This window comes from Mercenaria mercenaria, chromosome 13 (assembly GCF_021730395.1).
Source record: "Mercenaria mercenaria strain notata chromosome 13, MADL_Memer_1, whole genome shotgun sequence".
NCBI classification, from domain to species: Eukaryota; Metazoa; Mollusca; class Bivalvia; order Venerida; family Veneridae; genus Mercenaria; species Mercenaria mercenaria.
Genome location: NC_069373.1, coordinates 16,933,599 through 16,955,477, shown reverse-complemented (window position 1 = coordinate 16,955,477; position 21,879 = coordinate 16,933,599). Strand labels below are relative to the sequence as shown.

Below are 21,879 nucleotides of genomic sequence, written 5' to 3'. Positions count from 1 at the left end.
TTGAATGATTCAGTCATTACATATTGTGGGTAGATTATTAATTTAACGACAATGGCCATAAATAGTTATGTTCTTTAAACAAAAGAAGAAAAAAAAACTTACAACAAACAGCAAGGGGAATATGGGTTTATTTTGAGAATTATACATATTTGTTTTGTCAGAGGTTTTGTTATAAACATTACATTGAAAAAAAAGAAACATACTTGAGAACTAAAACATCTGAAAGCTTGTTATAAGTGATCTCCCTACCCCGCCACACACACACACGCACGCACGCACGCACGCACGCGCACACACACACACACACACACACACACACACCCTGCCCCCTGAGTTATGGAACTGTAACACCATTTTTTGCCTTTATTCAAAAGCCCTTGAGGAATCATATTAAGAAAAGATAAGCGCAAAACTATACTTCTTGCTGTTGTTGTTGTTGTTTAATCAATGATTTTTATTAGTTCCGCGACGATATGTAAAAGTGTTGATATACTGCTATGGCTGAACATCATCCTGGCTAGCGCAGGGATTAAATGAACATAAAAGTCACACATCTCTATGAAGCTTTCCGGGCAGAAAATGAGAAACAATCTGATAAATCGTGAAAAAATGTAGGACATGCAGAAAAACGTAAAAAGAGCGGTATGTTTCTACATGAAAATCTATGTTTAATGTAGAATCTTCCCAGTAGAGGGAATGGCAGGGTTACCAAATCATAGCAGTGTGGCTGAACGCAGATAGAGAAAAATTAGCTCAATTTCACGAGTAACTTGTCGACCGGCAATTTTAGTACCTGCTTCTAATTACGCTGATAGAGTCTGGGAGATCAGACTTAAGGTTCATCCCTACCTGTAAAAAGTTTTGAATACATGTATTTCATATTAAAAAATAAAAGGTCAGGGTAACTTTCCCGGAAGCACAGAGCACACAAAACACAGCCAGAGAGCCATGCTTCGCAAAGCAGCCCCGCAACAACAAAAACATGGAAAGTGATAGTAGAAACGCTGCGGTTTCTCCGAACATAGTAAGCCTACTTTCTATGCTTTGATATAAAATTGCGGAACATTTCAAAAATGACGTTTTTGGTTGCGTAACGTTAAGCAGATTTATCCGCACCGATTTGTTCTTAGATCTACTGTTCATTTATAATTACAAACTGTTTGCGGATAAATGCATGCAAATATCTATCTGTAACTTGCGCCACAGTTGTTTTATCAGAAGTTGATATGACGAAAACGTTGGTGGTACGTTTAGCGGTAACATTTAATACTCGTATATTTACAAAATGCTTCTCCCGCAACGGTAAGCCTATATGGCCCTTATGCTCACAACTTCTAATAATTCTTGCTTAACGTGACGTATAGGCGGGTCATTCATGACGTCAGCCCGTCGTATGAAATCCGTTCATTTTACCGTGCGTCAGAGATATTTAACTACAAACATTAATGTAAAAGACAAAATGAAATTTGAAAATGAAGTTATCATTATCTATGTTTAAAAGTAAAAATGACATACTCATATATCAAGTATAGTCAGTCTAAAAGTAGATAATGACGTATTGGTCATCTTTGTAAGTTATAGTCAGTTTAAAAGTAGCAGATGACGTATTGGTCAGCTGTGCTAGGTATAGTAAGTCTAAAAGTAGAAAATGACTTATTTTCAGTCTAAAAATAGAAAATGACACACTGATCATAATTTATGACAGGTAGTTAATCTAAAAGTAGAGTGTGACGTAATTATCATCTACGTCATGTATAGTCAGTCTAAAAGCTCTCTCTCTCTCTCCCTCTGTGTGTGTATCTCTCTCTCTCTCTCTCTCTCTCTCTCTCTCTCTCTGGTATGTTTTGTCTTATAAAAGTTCACGCCGTTTAGGAAATATATTACTCGACTTTAATCAAATGAAGAATGCTAAGCTACCAATATCGTTTTTTTATATATCTGTGAACATCTCTTGATTAAAATCATATGTATCTAACTCTTCAATATCTTAAAATTAGCCACTGTCTTACTCTATTAAAATTAATCACACTGCCACATTTTAGATTTTGTTATATAAATTTAATGTTACTTTGGTCGTGTTATAAAGGTTAACTTTGCCCTTAACATTTTTTTTTAAATTATAGATAACAATTTAACCGAAGTAAACATGTTTTCACTGATTTTTGTTTATTGTCCACACGTGTTAATCAATCAAATATTATGTTAAAACGGTGTTTGCATATGTGTTTAGTTACTGTAATATAAAATATAATACAAAACACCTGGTATAGATCTAGAATGATAATTTAACATTTATGTACATAACAAAATAATACTTACATAAACAGAAAAAGGTGGAACAGGTGTATAATTCACTTGACTGTAAATAGGCCTATTACAGGTCCTTAAAGGTATCATTATCCAATTATCGCGCTAGATGTACCTGTTGATGGACAATATCCAGGTGCTGTTAAATGCCAGATTATCATTCGTGTATCTGTAGTAGACATTTTTGTCTGCAATTTCCGCTAAGGTTGTCTTAGTACCTTAAATCTGTTTGAACAAAGTCTGTTTACCTGTTCGCTTATTGTAAATAAATTCTACGGTAACTTTAGTTAGTGATGCATTTGACGGCATGATTTGAGACGAAAACGGTCTTTAGTATGAGTGAAACGATGGTTAACATGTTGAAATATAAAAGAAGTGTATACAGGGGCACAAATTGAATATATTTTAGAATTAGGATCCTTGATGGGAGCTGTTAACATATTTTCACATCTTTCTTTTGACAATTGACTGGATTAATGGCGATTTTTAAGGGTTAGAAGTTAAACTCTTACTTTATCAATTTTAATTGTAGTAGTTCGACGGAGCGAATATTTCACAATTACAGATAATTTTCGATTCAGTGAAGGTTAAGCCTCTCCGATACAGATAAGATGAGAAAAAGATAAATTTTGAATTTTGGGTGTACGTTAAATGCTATGTCGTTTGTACACGTGTTCGATTAAAATTTTGATTAATTTTAGTTCATGCGATGACTTAACTAAATGTCAGTATTACATAATCTGATCAATTTATAATTAAATGAAAGCGTATAAAGATGTGATCGGAAAATATGCAGAAAGGAACCGGTAAGAATTACTACAGTATACACGGAGAGATGGAGCATGGATTAACGTTCAAATACGAAACAGCCTCAGTAGAGTAGGAGTGAATATATATTTAGGAAATCACCAAAATCATAACGTTATCGAACACATGATGGATAGTGCTGGATTAACGATATTCGTTGAGAGTTGGAATTATTTTAGTGACATCATGGTACTTGATCAAACTTAAGCGTATGGTCGAAGTAACTTACAAGAGGTTATCTGAGAAAATGAATGAGGTTTCATTAATGGGCTGTTTATTACTAGTTATAGTGTTGATGATGACCAAATGTAATGCAAGAAGTAAACTGTCGTTGTGGATAGATGAGGGACAAGTGCAAACAATTACCAAAAATGTAGCCGGGAGTGGTGGAGGTAAGGATCTTCGGGTTTATTTTGAAAATTGTGAAGCGTCACGTCAAAAGGGACCATCTACTTCTATATTAAATTTTACTTTTTAAAACTGATACATGAAAAATGTAGTGTTTTATAGTAAATTTGGTCAATTCATACCATTATTTGTATTTAGGATAAATTTGTGAATGAAAGAAAAAGCAGCAATGATATCATAATAATAATAACTTGAAACAGCACTGTAATTATTTTAGGCAGGCATGAACATTTTGAAGCACACGTGTGATATTTATAACTCGTCAATTTTAATACAAAATTGTAACAGCAACAAAAACTAAATTCTTTTTGAAAAAAAATCATTATTTTCACACTTCTTTAAACTAAATTATATATATTTTATAAAGAATGTAATTCTAAATAACCATTTTAGACGATCCTTTGCTTTTGTTCTATAGATACTTAGATATAAACTCGTACAACCCTTATGACCTGTAACGTCTAAAAAGTTTAAAGGTAACATCTATGGTTTGAATCCCTAAAAAGGTGTTATTCAGTGTTACTAAGAAAAAAGAAACGTTTGTTTCGCGAGTACTTACGAAGGTTCTTTCAAAAACAGTTTAATCTAACACCTAATCCACTGTCATGTTCAAAACATATATCCAAGTTTTATGCAAAGGTATTAATATGGAGAGCTATCTTCCCTCAAAGCACAAATAAACTCAAGTAAAAACATAGATTATGAAAGTATTATCTGTGTAAATGAAAGTAAATCAGTAAGATAACACTATTCATTGCTAAAACAATATACGGAACCATAATACAATTGTTATCTTAAGTAATGCTCATTTTTTGTTTTAAACAATTGTTTTTCGTACAGTTTATCTACTTGAACAAATACACATACTGATAATATTCAATTGTATTTTATCGAAAATCGTTTAAAACTGTAAGCTCATCAAGTTTCAGTATGCATGTAAACATGTTTTTCATCTGCCGGCATGAGTGTTCGCGAGTACACCAATGTATTATATTTATGGATATAATTTAAGTTTCTCTATGTTAAAAATAGATGAAAAAATGGAAACTAATCTGCTGTGAATAACAGTGCCAAAATATGATAAGGCTTAAATATTTATCTTTGTGTCTTGTCAGGCACTCATCTATACAGTTTGAAATGAGTATTTCTCAACATTTGTAAGGTACTCGTGTATAATCACACGATTGTATAATGTTAAGATATTTTAAAATATTGGAAATGTCTAAAAATAAGTCATCATTGAAGAGGTAGAGATTCCAAAACGTGTACGTGTATGCCTATTTGAAGGAAATCAATATATCCAAAAATGTAATTGAGCTGTTTGCTACACGTTAATCGTTGATCTACATGTTTTAAACTTCAGATTTAGCTTTTGCAGGTGTCATTTTGCTTTTAACTTTAGTCAAAATTGTAAGGGTCTGAATTTTGAACGCATTAAACCCAAAAACGTTTATTGAAGTAATGAATGTTTTTTTTCTTCACGTACACGTATTCGTACAAGTGTGACATCTTAAACCTTCTAAAAGATAAAAAAAAACAACAACACTTTTTAGACAAGCTATTTTCAGACTGTGCATTTTAAATTGAAAGCGTTTAAAATTGAAACCGTCTACTGTATGTTTAAAATTATGCCCATAAACAAGCGTAACACTTCTTTATCACGATATGAACGTGCTGTGATAAAATATATTATGAAAATAACAAAAGTGTGTATATTTTCATTATCGAATGTGCTTAGAGCCTATAAATAAACCGAGCTTATCTGAAATAATAGCGAACATACGAGTCCTTCGCAGATTTATAATTACATGATAACAGAAAGAATAAAAAATTTAATGTTCTAGACGAAATTTGATATGGAGATAAAATCGAATGTTATATATGTTGTTTTAATGGGAGATGCATTGTGAATACAAGACGAAAAATAAATTTCTCTGCTAAACATTTAAGTAATTATGTTGACTCCTAAATGATATTCGTCAGCGATCTTTTGTTTTATTCTTAAAAATTAATATATTGTCTCATGTCGAGTTTGTTCAACTAAACGACATCTTTGTTTATTCTTTTAATTAGCTGGATAAAATGGTACCAGTATAGCACTGTTTTGAATTTTATCTCCCTTCTAAAAGAAGAGAGTTAAATTGGTTACTATGCAACACTAGTAAGTTTAATTGGCATCCATAAAAATATTATTTTACCATTTAACGTTATCCAGCACTCATTAAAAATGTTCCAATGTAACCGAAGTTTTTTTTTTCGTCAACATTAAAATAACTATCTAAGCCTGAGTGAAAGTTGTGAAAAACTATGGTTGGAAACCACACAAGGACGCTAGAAAATATCGACCTTATTGGTAGAAATTCAGGATGAATGTAAGAAACGACGGCCTAGAACCGAAATTAGACTATATTTTAATAAATATTATGGCCTAGTCAATAAAGTTTCAATCTGCGGAAACGTATGTCTTAAATACCTCTCCCGCTCAAATAGAATGATGTAATTGTTGAAAGTTTTTACTTTGGCATGTGCACTCAAAAGGTAGGTTGTTTTTAACCACTGGCGGTACCGTAACTATCGTTAAAGGGTTGGAGACGAGGCTTGGCCTCCGTGGGTTGATAATGGTATGATTAAGTGGTGCTACTAGAGTGTAGCGCACATACATTTTAATGAACTTTGAATCAGATGTTTTCTGCAGACATGTGTATCTAGCCTCGCCCAGTTCTACACGGATTTTAGAGCGATAGGTTGTGTTTAAGAATTCCACGTACTTTAATCAATTCCAACGTATTGAAAATCTGAAAACGGTGATTCATTCCTTAATTAAGTTAAGAATGTGCAGTTCCAATAATTTTCATCTTGATAAAGTGATTTGAGATAAATTTGAACAATTTAACTTGGGGATAATAACTAAATCTACTTAACTATAAAATTTGAGCTTCGTCCAAAGATTTTTACTGTTGGTTTAGTTTTAATTCTTGGTAAAGTTTATTTAACATTTTAGATAACTTGATATTTATATAATTATATGAACGAAATACAGAATAAAGAAAAAAATCAAGTTTTTTTTTATTTATTATGATAAATATATATAAGTATTTTCCTTCTGCATAATCGTCAACTTCAATAATTCTAAATTGAATGGCGATTTTCATTTTTATGTTGTCTTAAATGTATATGAGCCGTGCCATGAGAAAACCAACAAAGTGGCTTTGCGACCAGCATGGAACCAGACCAGCCTGCGCATCCGTGCAGTCTGGTCAGGAACCATGCTGTTCGCTTTCAAAGCCTATCGCAATTTGAGAAACCGTTAGCGAACAGCATGGATCCTGACCACACTGCGCGGATGCGCAGGCTGGTCTGGATGCATGCTGGTCGCAAAGCCACTATGTTGGTTTTCTCATGGCGCGGCTCATATATTGTGTGTCCTTTAATGGTGTATAATTTGCATATGTATGTTCATTTTTTGTAAAATTGATTACCTGTTTTAATTAAAAACTTCGCCAATACACTCACTAAAATACCTCAACATTTTTAGACGTTAATAACCATATGCGTCAATTATTTCATGTTTATAGTTGTTTTTATTTGTTAAGACTTAATGATGCTACAATAAACAGAGTGAAAATTATCTTTCCCGACAACTTTATGAAACATCAATCTATTTTAATTTTCGGACAAAAATATTTTTGAAAATATCTCTCTTTTTTTGTCTACATCTCATTTAACAAAATGTAGTTTTAATAACTTCCTTGAAAATAGTTAAGATGAATAGAAAAACTCGTAAATTATCTTTACTACTGTAAATAAAAGAGTGTGCCATAATTTACCTAAATACAAGGTTTATCAGTAATTTATCATTCGAAACACGATGTAGTATCAAAGTACGCTAGAGGTATCTCTATTCCACAATGTTCGTTTCAACCGTAGTAAACTGTTGATATCTGTAATCTGCAAGAAAAGCCAGTTTTTATGCCTGATGAATAGTTTACGGATGCAGCAGGGTAAACCAAAGTGTTTATTTGTTTTCTTGCTTTTTTGTTGTTGTTTTTTTTTGTTTCGTTTCTGAGTGTTCATCCTAGCGGTTGGGCGGTTGTGATTCGTGAACCTGTCAGTTTTGTTTAGGGAACTTCCGGGATAGTCGATCGAATGTATCATGATGATGCATGTGAGGTTGCTTACCACTATGAAATTGTGCTGTAGAATGCATTTGATGAACAGGATACAGCTTTATTTAGAAACACATTTGAATGTAATTAGTTCCCTACTGGTTGAAAACTAGTTTCGGAGACTATAAGATTGCGTTTTTCCGTCCGCCTGTAATTCCGTCCGTCCGTCTGTCCGTCCGCAACTTCGTGTCCGGTCCATAACTTTGTCATTCATCAAGGGATTTTAATATTACTTAGCACAAATGTACCCCATGATGAGACGACGTGTCATGCGCAGAACCCGGACCCTTAGCTTAAAGGTCAAGATCACAATTGGAGATCAAAGGTCAATAGGGTTTTTTTTTCCTGTCCGGTCCATAACTCTGTTATCCATGAAGGGATTTAAATATTACTTGGCACAAATGTACCCCATAATAAGACAATATGTCATGCACAACTTTCAGACACCTAGCTCAAAGGTCAAGGTCACACTTGGCAGTAAAATTTTAACATGGCAGGAATAGGGTCTGCTTCATGTCCGGTCCAGAACTCTTATCATCCATCAAGGGATTACAATATCACTTGGCATAAATGCTCCCCAATCTGACTAAAGTACATATCCTATTACGCTACGCATAGGATCTGACAACGAGCTATTGATGGCCTCGTTCTGACAACCCTTCCGCTAGCCAATCAAAAGTTAACTTACAACATTCTGCAAGCTTTGAAAAGCCTTGGTATTTGATATTAACAATTTTTATGTAAAAAATGTCAGATAGCCGATTAGCTCAGTCGGTAGCGCACCTGCTCTGTAAGCGAGAGGTCCTTGGTTCGAGCCCTGGATTAACTGCAAATTTTTCTTACTCTTTGACATTCGAACAAATTTTCTGATTGGTTCAAACAAAAATAGGTTTGCGAAAATGAAAATAGCGATCTTGGAAATCCAAAATAAACAGAAGACGAATGTGAATGGGTCGTTTTCAGATCTTCGTTTAGAAGATCAAGTACTTTAGTCGGATTGAAATGCTCCCCATAATCAGACGACATGTCATGCACAACACTCAGAACCCTAGCTTAAAGGTCAAGGTCACACTTGGAGATCGAAGGTCAATAGGGTTCATTTTCTGTCCGGTCCATAACTTTGTCATGCAAAATAGGATTTAAAAATCAGTTGACACAAATATTCCCCTTGATGAGACAACGTGTCATGCGCAAAACCCGGACCCTTAGCTTAAAGGCAATGTCACACTTGGAAGTCAAAGACTAACAGACGTTTTTCCTGTCCAGTCTGAAACTCAACGATCCTTAAAGGGATTTTAATATTTTGATATTACTTGGCACAAATGTACCCCATGATGAGATGACGTGTCATGCGCAAGACCCAGACCCCTATCTCAAAGGTCAATGTCACAGTTGGAGGTCACCGATTTATAGTTTTTTCCCCTGTATGATCAATAACTCTGTCATCCATGAAGGGATTTTAATACTACTTAGCACAAATGTTTTCCATGGTGAGATTTCTTGTCTTATGCAACCTCATATCCCAAACTCAAAGGTCAAGGTTACTGTCAAAGGTCAAAGGATTTTTGTCGAGCCCGCTTTCGGAAACGAAGACATAGTTGTCCAAATGGCTGTTCGGTGTATGTGCGTGCATCCGTGTGTCCATGTGTGCGTGCGTCCGTCCGGACCATAATTTGACATGCATTAAGGAATCTTGTTTATATTTGGCATGAATGTTAACCTCAGTGAGACGGAATGTCCTGCACAAACCCCAGGTTCCTATCTTAAAGGTTAAGGTCACAGTTGGAGGTCAAAGGTCATGTCAGATCTTGTCCGGCCCATAACTTTGACATGCATTGAGGAATCTTGTTTATATTGGCATGAATGTTTAACTCAATCAGACGGACTCTCTCTCAAAGGTCAAGGTCACAGTTAGGGGTCAAAGGGCGGGTTAGACTTGTTGCTCGTGGGCATCTAGTTTTCCTTTCTGGTCCACAGCTCTGTCATCAATGAAGGGATTTTAATATTACTTGAAACAAATGTTCCCCGTAATGAGATAATGTGTCATGTGCAATACCCAAAACCTTAGTGCAAAGGTCAAGGTCGCACCTGAAGGTCAAAAGTCAACATTGATCTTTTCCTGTCCAGTCTTTTAAATAAAAGCTCCTCTGTCATATGGACCCAATTAAAATAAATGTTGGAGTATTTTCTTCAATATATTTCTTCAATATGATTATTCCAGTTTCAAAATGAAATGTTATCAAAATTGAAATTAAATATTTCTTTTTTTATATTTATAGATGTTATTAAACAATCAACAACTGTAGATTTTGTACACGCAAATTTTGATCCAAGCGTTGTGTTATAACATATCGTATATATAGTACAATATTGTTTATCCCTTCCAGTAGGAGACTTTGTATTGCATGGCAATACTTCATTCAATTGTTTTTAATGACACTGGCTAACCTAGAGTCATGCATTGAAAGCGCTATAGCCTTTCCCTTACTGCCTGACCCGCATTTGAAGCACAGGAACCGAGTTTTTGTAATTGTCTGAGCAGGGTATACTAAAATGTATTTTTATTTATTTGTTATGTTTTCTATTTTATTGCATTATGCGATGTAATAGGGTGATAAAAGCCGTCACTTATACTGGACACAATAGAGGCAGTATGTTTGGTAACCTATGAATTATTTCCAAATAAAGTGAGTTAAACAAGGTGTTTATTAGTTTATTATTATGTCTCCCACATATGTGAAAGACATATTGATTGTGCTGTTCGTCAGTCTGTCTGTTTCTCACACAATTTGTCCACGCAACTCCTTCAGTACCACTGGACGGATTTACATCAAATTTCACAAGAGTGAACATTGCCAATTCTAGTTGAGCATATCATCGGTATTTCCTGTTTGGTGATTTGCAGTGTCAGCGGAGTTATGGCCCTCGATTCATCCACCAAACATTACAGAGTTATCAGTGTCAAGCCTCATTATACATATTATCCGCATTATCCGGTTCAGTGAATTTCAGCTAAGTTATGGTCCTTAAATTCATCAAATTTTATTATGCTTCGGCCACTTCTCATATACTATTGGATAGATATCAACCAAACCTTAAATGAGTAATTAGTGCCAAGTCTCATTCTTCATGTTGTCGACATAATTCGGTTCTGTGATTTTCAGTGGAGTTATGGATCTTGATTTGATTTATTTTACCTTGTCCGGGCAACTGCTCCGATACAACTAGGAGGAAATACACCAAACTTTACAAAAGTGAACACTGCAAAACCTAGTTCTGCAAATTATGGACATTTTCCAGTTAGGTGGTTTTCAGCAGAGTTCTGTCTCTTGATTTGTCAAATTTTATTACACTTCTCTAATATAATAAGGCATTTTTTACCAAACCTTTCAGGAGTGATAAGTGCCAGGTCGTTTTATATAATTATATAATCGGCATTTTCCGGTTCAGTGATTTTCAGCGGAGTTATGGCCCTTTATTTATCAAAATTTACAATATATTTGCAATTTTTCTTACACCATTTGGCATATTTCTACCATACCTAACAAGAGTTTTCAGTGCTAAGCCTAGTTATGTATATCAACAGCATGTTCTGGTTCAGTGATTTTCAGCAGAGTTATGGCACTTGATTTGTCATATTTTGCAGTGTTTGCACTTCTTGCTTTAAACAATAAAGCTGAATTTCAGCAAACCGGACAAATGGTTAGTGTGAAGCGTAGTTGTGCATGGTTCTGATTATATTAGCGGAGTCATGACCCTTAATTTATCAAAAGTGATCTGTGCTACATGTCTGATTCCACTTGTTGGAATTCCACCAAACTTCACAGGAGTTACCACTTCCAAGCCTAGTTGTACATGTATATCATGTTTGGAATGTTATAGTTCATTGACTTTCCCTGGAGTTATGCCGCTTAATTTGTGGCATTTTACAATTTCTGCGTGGTAAGTCCGCGAAGTTAGGATACATACTGGTTAGGGGTAGTGATTTAAAGCCAGTGACCTTACACAACTCGGCCACTGAGGCCCCTTTGCTGACCGTAAACCCCTTGAAGGAAATATTTACCAGTGAAGTAGAATCTAGTGTATATGTTTTATTGTATTTAACATTATTCGATGTTAGATGAAGTTGAAAATATGGCTCCTGTCCATACAGGGCACTGTCAAAATTTGAGTCGGATAAAAGCATATTTATGGTAGGAAATTATATACTGGTATGACTCAGAATAGCGTTACAAACTTGCGGTTTCATAGGTCAGAAGATGCAATCAGAAATGCCGCTAATATGACTGGAACTGAACCACATGTAGTCAGCTTGTCGTCTGATCAGGAAATACAGACAGTACTCTAGCTGATTATATATAAAATTCACGGCATTTATTTTTACAGAAAAGTAAAGATCAATAACTTTTTCGTGATAAATAATCGAAGTTGACTTGTTTCTACTGATATCGACAGAGATGAAGATCAAATGTCAAAAAACACTGATATCTGAATAGGTTACACTTTCCTCAAGTTTTACAGAACCCAAGAAAAAAATAACACACAGCTTATCGCAACACACCCTGACTGAGTCATGTAAACAAGGTCTTATATGCGTAGTATTCTGAACAGAAAAGGTACGTTTGAAGGGGAATACAATACCAGAAAGAGCTATAGGCATTAGCATTCTCTAGTTATTGATCATCCACTGCCACCTTGACCATTGTACTGATATAAAAACAAATAAGGTTCATCTAGTTGCTACACACAGCCGCACTATAAAGTTTAATAAGTGTACGTGAGGATGGAAAGATGTCTTGACAGAAATAAGCAAACAAATATACCCTTTCTTCTTCGAAAGGTGATGAGGGTCTTAAAGAAGGCGACATAGAATTAACGCAACCGCCTTTAAGAGATCGGTAACCGCATAAAGATGAGTTTTCAGAATGGTTTATCTTACGATAAGCAAACCTAGTATTTACCCTATAAGAATAAAGGTTATTTTAGTAAGCCAACCTAATATCCGTAAGAATAAAGGTTATTTTAGTAAGTCAACCTAACATTTACTCTATAAAAAGCAACGTTCTTTTAGAAAGTCAACCTAACACTTACCATATAAGAATAAAGGTTATTTTAGTAAGTCAACCTAACACTTACCCTATATGAATAAAGATTATTTTAGAAAGTCAACCTTACACTTACCCTATATGAATAAAGGTTATTTTAGTAAGTCAACCTAACACTTACCCTAAAAGAATAAAGGCTATTTTAGTAAGCCAATCTAACTCTTACTCCATAATAATTAAAGTTAACTTATAGCTAGCATCTATAAGAATTAAGTCATTCAGAAATACCGGCCTTTGTAACAGTTTCCATCTGATGAGGTCACGGCATGACCTTAGCAAATTAAAACGACCAAAAGATCAATAGGTAATATAAGCATAATAAATTCATTGACTTTACGTTCTTTTAACAATGGGATCCAGATGGAGATAAGACTGATATTATGTCTAGGTTGATCTAGGCTAGACGAAAGTGATCCATTGTTTTTTGGGGTTTTTTTTATCAACCTCTCATAAGATTCTAGCATTTTCATTGGTTGACCAATAACTTTTTCATGATAAATAATCGAATTTGACTTGTTTCTACTGATATCGACAGAGATGAAGATCAAATGTAAAAAAAAAACACTAATATCTGAATAGGTTACACTTTCCTTAAGTTTTACTGAACCCAAGAAAAAAATAACACACAACTTATCGCAACACACCCTGTCTGAGTCATTTAAACAAGGTCTTGGAGACGTAGTATTCTGGACAGAAAAGGTACGTTTAAAAGGGAATACAATACCAAAAAGAGCTATTTGAAAAACATACATGTCCTAACAATGGCCTGTCGGGTGTGTTATTTTCAGTATCAAGTATTTCGTGCCCTTGATTTTTGAGCCTACACCTAACCAATATGATTATCAAGTTTAATGGCCATAGGCAGTACCATTCTCTATTTATTGATCAAAAAGCATTTTTATTTGCAAGGTCACTGTCACCTTGACCATTGACGTACTGATATAAAAAGATAAGGGTCATCTTGTTGCAACACACAACCACACTATAAAGTTTAATAAGTGTACGTGAGGACGGACAGATGTCTTGACAGACATAAGCAAACAGATACACTTTCTCTTCTTCAAAAGGTGATGAGGGTCTTAAAGCAGGCGACATAGAAGGGACCGGTTACGGCAAACGGATGAATTTTGAGAATGGTTTATTTCATGGTAAGCCAACCTGACTTTAGGGTTATTAGGAAGCCAACTTAACATCTATAAGAGTAAAGGTTATTTTAGTAAGTCAACCTAACACTTACCCTATAAGAATGAAGGTTATTTTAGTAAGCCAACTAACACTAACCCTATAAGAACGAATGTTATTTTAGTAACCACCCAAAACACAGCCATGCATTGCAAAGTAGGCCCACAACAAAAAAGAAGCTGTAACGGAAAAATATTGTAGACGGGTTGCTTCAAAAATCCAACAAGTACATTATAAATACATGCAAAATACAGAAAAAATTGGTGGGGGCGTTGGAGGGGGCGCGATGGGGGGGGGGGATAAGGGGGAGATAAAAGGGTCGGGTGTAGGGGGAAGGTGGAGCAAGGATGAATATTCAACAGGGAATGTCGCGTTCCTTTAACACAGTATTCCTACAACATCGCAGACACGCACGTACAAAAGACAAACACACACACACACACACAACTAACATACACAGATAAACAGACAAGTAAGAAAAAAACAACACTGTTGGGCACCGCCCATGACGAACACCTCCCCCCCCCCCCCCCACACACACACATACACACTAACACGCGCGCGCACAGAGGAAAAACAACAGTCGGGCACCGCCTAAGGGCGACTGGCGGAAAAAATTATGGTGGACACGATAACATACTCATGGTTAAAGGAGAGAGGCAGCAGGGGGGAAGCAAAATGCAAGGAAGCGTAAATGCAATGGAAAGGGATGGAATGGGGCGATGGGGGTAATAGGGGTAGTGAGGAGAAAGAGGAAGGAAACGCTAACAACAAACAAGACAACATACAAAACACAAAGTACGAGACGGACAGAAAACAAGTTGAAAAAAGGGGCACTGCCTTGGAACGGTCAGTAATTTATTCAAAGGAAACTGTTTCTTTAGCAAGCCAACCTAACAATCAAGGTTGTCATAGTAACTCAACGTAACATTTACCCTATAAGAATAAATGTTCTCTTAGAAAGTCAACCTAACACTTACCCTATAAGAATAAAGCTTATTTTAGTAAGTCAACCTAACACTTACCCATAGATAAGAATAAAGGTTATCTTAGTAAGCCAATCTAACACTTACTGCATAATAATTAAAGTTAATCTATAGCTAGCATCTATAAGAATTAAGTTATTCAGAAAAACCGACTCCTTTGTAACAATTTCCATCTGATGAGGTCACGGCATGACCTTGGTAAATGAAAACGACCAAAAGATCAATAGCTAATATAAGCATAATAAATTCATTGACTTTACGTTCTTTTAGCAATGGAATCCAGATGGAGATAAGACTGATATTATGTCTAGGTTGTTCTAGGCTAGACGAAAGTGATCCATTGTTTTTTGGGGTTTTTTCTTATCAACCTCTCATAAGATTCTATCATTTTTTCATTGGATAAAGGTGATTACGTGGTGACTCCCGATATTTCTGTAGAGGGTCAGTATATTTTCATGTCGTTCGAAGCTAAAAATAAGTGGTTGATGAAACAAATCAGAATTATAGGGTTTGTTAGTGGCCCTAATAACGAGTCTGTGTGAAAAACATGCAGAAAAAGAACTGCTTTACAATTCATATCAAAATTAAATTTAATTCTTAATAAAGCAGAAGTGTGCGGGAAGTAGTCGTGTTTTGACCTTTTATAAAGATGGCAGTGATTAAGAAATAATAAAGTATATGCACATCTGCGAGAGTTTTGTTTAAAGAGTTTGAAAATTATTTGATTTCTTTGTATCGTGTACTTCGGACCATTTAACTAGAAACTTACGATGGCCTTAAATTGATTTTGTCTGAGAAACGGGAATCCGTTATGTGCAGTTTTTGGTTTAAGAGACAGACATTTCTCCCTGTAGAGTACTGTGTATTGGCGGTGACAGGACTGTGTGACAACTGTAATATTGCCATAGTGACATTTATTGTATAGATATATTTCCATTGGGCAAGGATATTGACCCATTGGCAAAATACTGAAATCAGCATCAAAGTGAAGTTGATTATATTAGAAAGCATCTGATTCAGCATTCTGTGTCTGCAATCTATACTTTAAAGGGATATGCCCTTCAACCAAATAACCTGGAGACGTGTCCCTTTAGCTTTACAGCCCTAAATATGCACAACTAACACAATACATAACTTTATGTACTTGTATATGGAAGCAAAATGTCAGTATTGTGGAATATCCATCTAAAATCTAGACTCAGTTATTGTCTGATGATGAGATGAATATGGACCTGACCATGGTGATATTCACCCTGGTTGACAGTCCGATTGGTGAGGTCCTTAGACTTAAATATTCACCAATAATACCATACAGTAAGTGTTTCATTTAATGACTACACTTACGAAAGAGCAGTAGATCTATAAATAATATCTCCGTTAGATTGATCATTAGGCCTGAAAAAATTCTTTATTTCCGGTAACATGCTAAAAAAAATTAGGGTAGGTAGGTCGGATTTTTTTTTTTTTTTGGATTTTTAGCTCGACTATTCATAGAATAGTGAGCTATTGCACTCGCCCATGCGTCGGCGTCCGCGTCGACGTCGGCGTCGGCGTCCGCGTCCCGATTTTGGTTAAGGTTTTGTATGTAAGCTGGTATCTCAGTAACCACTTGTTGGAATGGATTGAAACTTCACACACTTATTCACTGTGATGAACTGACTTACATTGCACAGGTTCCATAACTCTATTTTGCTTTTTTACAAAATTATGCCCCTTTTTCGACTTAGAAATTTTTGGTTAAGGTTTTGTATGTAAGCTGGTAACTCAGTAACCACTTGTGGGAATGGATTGAAACTTCACACACCTATTCACTGTGATGAACTGATCTACATTGCACAGGTTCCATAACTCTATTTTGCTTTTTTACAAAATTATGCCCCTTTTTCGACTTAGAAATTTTTGGTTAAGGTTTTGTATGTAAGCTGGTATCTCAGTACTTACTAATGGGAATGGATTGAAACTTCACATACTTGTTCACTATCATGATCTGACATGCACTAAGCAAGTCCCATAACTCTACTCTCTTTTTTTTCAAAAGTATGCCCCTTTTTCGACTTAGCAGTTTTTGGTTAAATTTTTGTATGTAATCTGATATCTCAGTATCCACTAATTGGAATGGATTGAAACTTCACACACTTGTTCACTGTCATGATCTAACATGCACTGTGAAGGTCCCATAACTCTACTTGGCATTTTTACAAAATTATGCCCCTTTGACTTAGCAGTTTTTTGTTAAGTTTTTGTATGTAAGCTGGTATCTCAGTATCCACAAATTGGAAAGGATTGAAACTTCACACACTTGTTCACTGTCATGATATGACATACAGTACAGAGGTTCAATACCTCTACTTTGCATTTTACAAAATTATGCCCCTTTTTCAACTTTTGTATTCATTCAATTGACAAGGCTGTTGAATAGTCGAGCGTTGCTGTCCTCCGACAGCTCTTGTTTTATTAAGTGAGACTTTTCGGAAATTATTTTTATGTCAAAAAACTAATACAAATAAGGGGGTTATGCCTTTAGAGCATCAGTTGTTGATATCTAACATTACTTACCATGTTTTAAGCATGAAAAGTGCAGTTTTGCAACTTTTTGTTAAAAAGTTGAAAAAAAAATTCTTGAAGGCCATAAGAACAAACAAATTGTTTTTAAGCCTTACAATCAATACACAATTTTATCGAAGTGTAACGAGGCTGCTGATTGGATTACGCTTTTATGGAAACCTGGTAGGATTGGCTGGTGTTTGACAGATCTATATTTAGTATAGCGCGAGAGTATGTTTTGAGAAATGGTTGCTCGTTCAAGTTTGTTTACAAGAATATCACTTTTTGCGGTGAATATCACTTTGTTTTAAGTGTTTCTTTATCTGTTTGCACTTAGACCAGTTTTGCTCTTACGCCACGAAATAAACATTTAAAAGTAGATCTATCGGCATACAATTTCTAGAACTTTATATGGACTCAACATTGTATGACACGGGCCTAGCATTCTATCATAGCTGTTCATCTTGTCATAGAAAAAACTGTATATAAAATGAACATGATGCTATGTAACAATGTTTGAGGTATCTGAAAACTCAATTTTTACATCAACCACGAAACACGATTGATATCTGCTATCTTTTTAACCTTTGTTTTTTCTGTTCTTGATTGGTTGTTGCTAAAATTTCTTTTTGTACAATAATTATTAAAATATGAATGTTTTGTTAAATTGCTGATATGTCAAACACATGAAATAGAATCACGAACAAGATGCTTATGTCTGCCTTGATAGCACGGTGTCAAGATAAAAAAATCGCGAAAAACATTCCTCGTTAGCAGGATTATTTCAAAGGTTTTCATCATTGAAATATACACATAAAAATTGTCTTTAGTAATTTCTTGCAAAATACATTCTAGCAGTAAAACAAAAGTAGCCCTCTTCAACATGAAAATGCGCAAACAATTAGACAATTCTACTACACGAAGGAAACATATATTGACCAAATTACTGACCTTATTTCCACACGCGTTTGAAAGTCACACAGCTCAAATTGTTACCCTAAGAAGAGCATGCTTACTGATTTATTTTAGTACCTTCAGATCTGCTTCTCTGGTAGTGTTATGTTAAGCAATATTTGAACCTTTTCATGACAGACGTACTCTGCAAAATGACTGAAATCATACCGTAATTGCGTAACCTCTAAATTCTTTCATCACCTTCTGAGCCGGTTGGGACCAGGCAGCAGAGGTGGTTGTGCTCCGTTGCTTAACGTTCTGATCATGGATTTTGAATTACTTGTTCCTCAAAGCTTTAGGTTCGAGTGCCATAACAGTTCGGAATGTGTTATTTCAACAATTTGAAGAGGGTCTGAGGAAGATCCACGTACTCGCCCACGTTATTTTAATGCCCAAAGAAATAATGCCCAAGACATCAATAGTAAGCTTCAGACAAATAACTTCAAAGAAAACAAACTGTAGTTTCGTTGCTTATGTTATCTCGTGATCGGACAAACAATGATTTTATTGAAATGATAACATTGTTTTGATACATTTCAGGACTTCCGCTGCATTTATACATCATACATGAAGGAACTTTGAAATACTACATGAATAATGTCGATATCATTGGAAACCTACCTATCTTAGAATCTGATATAGATACTGTGAATCTCACATGGGAGGCTGGAGACGAGCAGGTAAGAATCTTGTTTGTTCTTCTTTTTTATATTAACTTTAGAATGAATCTGTTAACACTGCAACATTTTTTTTAGTGGGGGTGGGGGGGGGGGGGGGGGCTCAGACGCCTGTTTAAAACCGTGCTTGAACGTTTTGAAACTGTATCCTCTTATTCTAGCGTCTTGCAGTGCCTACTTTCCATATGGGGACAGATAGAATGATTTTGTCTTGTCAGTCAATCTTTCAGTCTGTCTGTCCATCTGTAACAGACGTTTCTTCTCCTCTGAAACTAATGGTGGGATTTCAACCAAACTGTGTAGAGGTCATCAATACTATAGCTAGTTTTGCACGCCTTTGGCACTTTTGCGTTGAAACGTATTTTGATAAAGTTATGCCACTTAAAAGCCCGTTGTTCTACATTGTACTGCTACTTTTACATTGATAATCATGTTTACGTTTTAGGTTAATTGCATGATATAATTTGATAAAATGAGGTAAAATAGTTACAAAACATTAGGATAAGTGTTGGTTATCCATAACTAGATAAGTGAGTTATGAGTCAGGTTGTCGATTTATGCATTAAGAATAAAGAAATAATAAAAAGAAGGAAAGTCTGTATAAGATGAAGGTTACTTACCTTTCTGTATAAGTTATCAAGTATAGTTTGATTTTCTAAATACATTTGTTAGTGCGTTTTTCACAAAGGAAACATCTTTTTTTCACTGTTAATTTGTCAGTTTTGATTAGGTAGTTGTATTGTGGCCCATGACCAACCAATCATCCCAAGAAGATGAAGTACTAAGGCTAGTTTTGCATATGTTTGTTTCGACATATCAATCCACTTTTCTGTTTAAATGATACGGCATGGGAAGACTTGACTGTGCTTTTCCAAAAGCAGTCTCCAGTTTTAGAATAAAATAGCTCAGTCTCTTTGTAGACTGTTACTTGTATCTTCATCAAGACCGGTGATTTCCTCTTCTTTAACCTTAACCCTGTAAAATTTCTAAAATGGACTGGTTTATCATTCAGTTCAGGCAGTACCATTTATTGTTCGAAGGAGTGTTCACTTAACATTTACTGACTGAATGGTGAACAGTGCAGACCATGATCAGCTATGACGGATGTGCAGGCTGATCTTGGTCTGCACTAGTCACAAAGGCAAAATCGCTTGCCGCCAGCAGGCGAAAGGTAAGGAATGATCTGTTGTAATGGAGGTATCAACAGGAACGTATAGCATTATTTGCCGATAATTTGTTGTTACCCTCATTCTGGTGACACAGCAACTGTATTTGTGACACAACTCTATAGCATTATGAAATAATTAAAAAAGACATATTCCCCACTTTTGACATCTTTACTAAAAGAATGCCTTTTAAATTTCTTTCATGACAAATTGTTCACATCAAACAGCTTTTTGTACTGCATAGTGTCTATTCTCCTAAAACATAAATTTTAAAGAAACTTTGAAAGATAAATATTTACAGTGGATATGTAATTCTTTTATATTTACCTTTATATATAGATTGCATTTTAACTTCCGATGAGTCTCGCTGACACAAGGCAGAGACTTCACAAGGTTAAAGCGCTCGACTGATCCTCGGCGCCGGTAAAAGTAGATACAAAACCTCGATTATCGGCATTATACAATTGATCATGTACTCGTAAATGATACATGGTAATAAAAGTTTAAAAACATTGTTTATTACTAGTTTTATTCTTTAATTTTATCCGTCGAATCTTAAGTAGGAAAAAAAAAACACGTCGTTAAGTCATCTTCAGTGATCATCTTCTGCCAAAAAAAAAAAAAAAAAATAAGTCGAAAGAATATTTCTTCATGATAGTCAATGGTTATGTTGTAAAAACAGCATAACGAGACATTAAGATTTAAGTGTTTAACAGAATTCAATTCAATAATAGTCTTAATTATATTAAACATTTTTGCTTTACGATAACTGTCGCAGATAAAACAAAAACAAAATTTTTGACGTCACTAGTGACTTCATCCTACACTAGAATAAATGTTGTGTAAATCAGTTTGTTCCGTATTTTTTTATACTTTTTTTACGTCAGCAAAATGTTTTTGATGAAATTGATAGAAAGTCGTTGAAGTGGTATACAAAAAATAAAGTATAAAATAGTAATTTAAAATATAAATTCATGACAAGAGAAATTACTCCGCAATAAGTGATTTAATTATAACGTTACCGATCTGCTGTCTATATTCTATTCACTGCCAAAATGGAGGCACGTGTTTTTTTATTTCTTAACTAGAACATGTAAATACAAAATGTTATGTTCAAGAATATGTGTTAAAAATAAAAATGACGATATTTTCGCGTTCATTTTTGCATTTAAACAACCTGCAGACTTACAAAAAAGTCCACAGATAGTTGAAATATAAAGTTAAAAATGTTTTTCATTTTATTTTGCTAGGAAATGAATTATCAAAATATCTTAGATATCTTGACTTATAAGATTCTAAGATAGATAGAACAACAATAGCATCCCACAGCTATGCCCTTAAACCTTCTAGAAAGACATAATACGTATCACCTTGAAAAAAAGGGGAAAATAGGGAATAATTTCCTATTCATTCCGAAACATACGAAAAGTAAAATTGGAAAACCACAGGTCGCCCAATACGACATAAATGAAAATGTTGCAGGCTCGGTTTGGCTGAGCCTGTTCATGGACGGTAGTGGAAATGCAAGCTATCGTCCACGCCCTCTAGCACCGGGTTGAGCAGAACTCAACATTAAC

At 35.0% G+C, this 21,879-nt stretch overlaps 1 protein-coding gene across 2 annotated transcripts in view; it reads left to right on the top strand.

Moving 5' to 3' along the window:
* Positions 1 to 2,548: 2,548 nt before the first annotated feature.
* The window catches only part of LOC123529596 (protein shifted-like), a 77,036-nt gene continuing 57,705 nt past the window's right edge, over positions 2,549 to 21,879 (top strand). The window contains exons 1-2 of one of the 2 annotated variants that reach the window (XM_045309984.2): positions 2,549 to 3,506; positions 19,000 to 19,139. In XM_045309984.2, coding sequence (XP_045165919.2) covers positions 3,326 to 3,506; positions 19,000 to 19,139 — 321 coding nt within the window. In that variant the 5' untranslated portion in view covers positions 2,549 to 3,325. The remainder of the gene's footprint in view (positions 3,507 to 18,999; positions 19,140 to 21,879) is intronic. The other variant, XM_045309983.2, reaches the window with a different exon arrangement.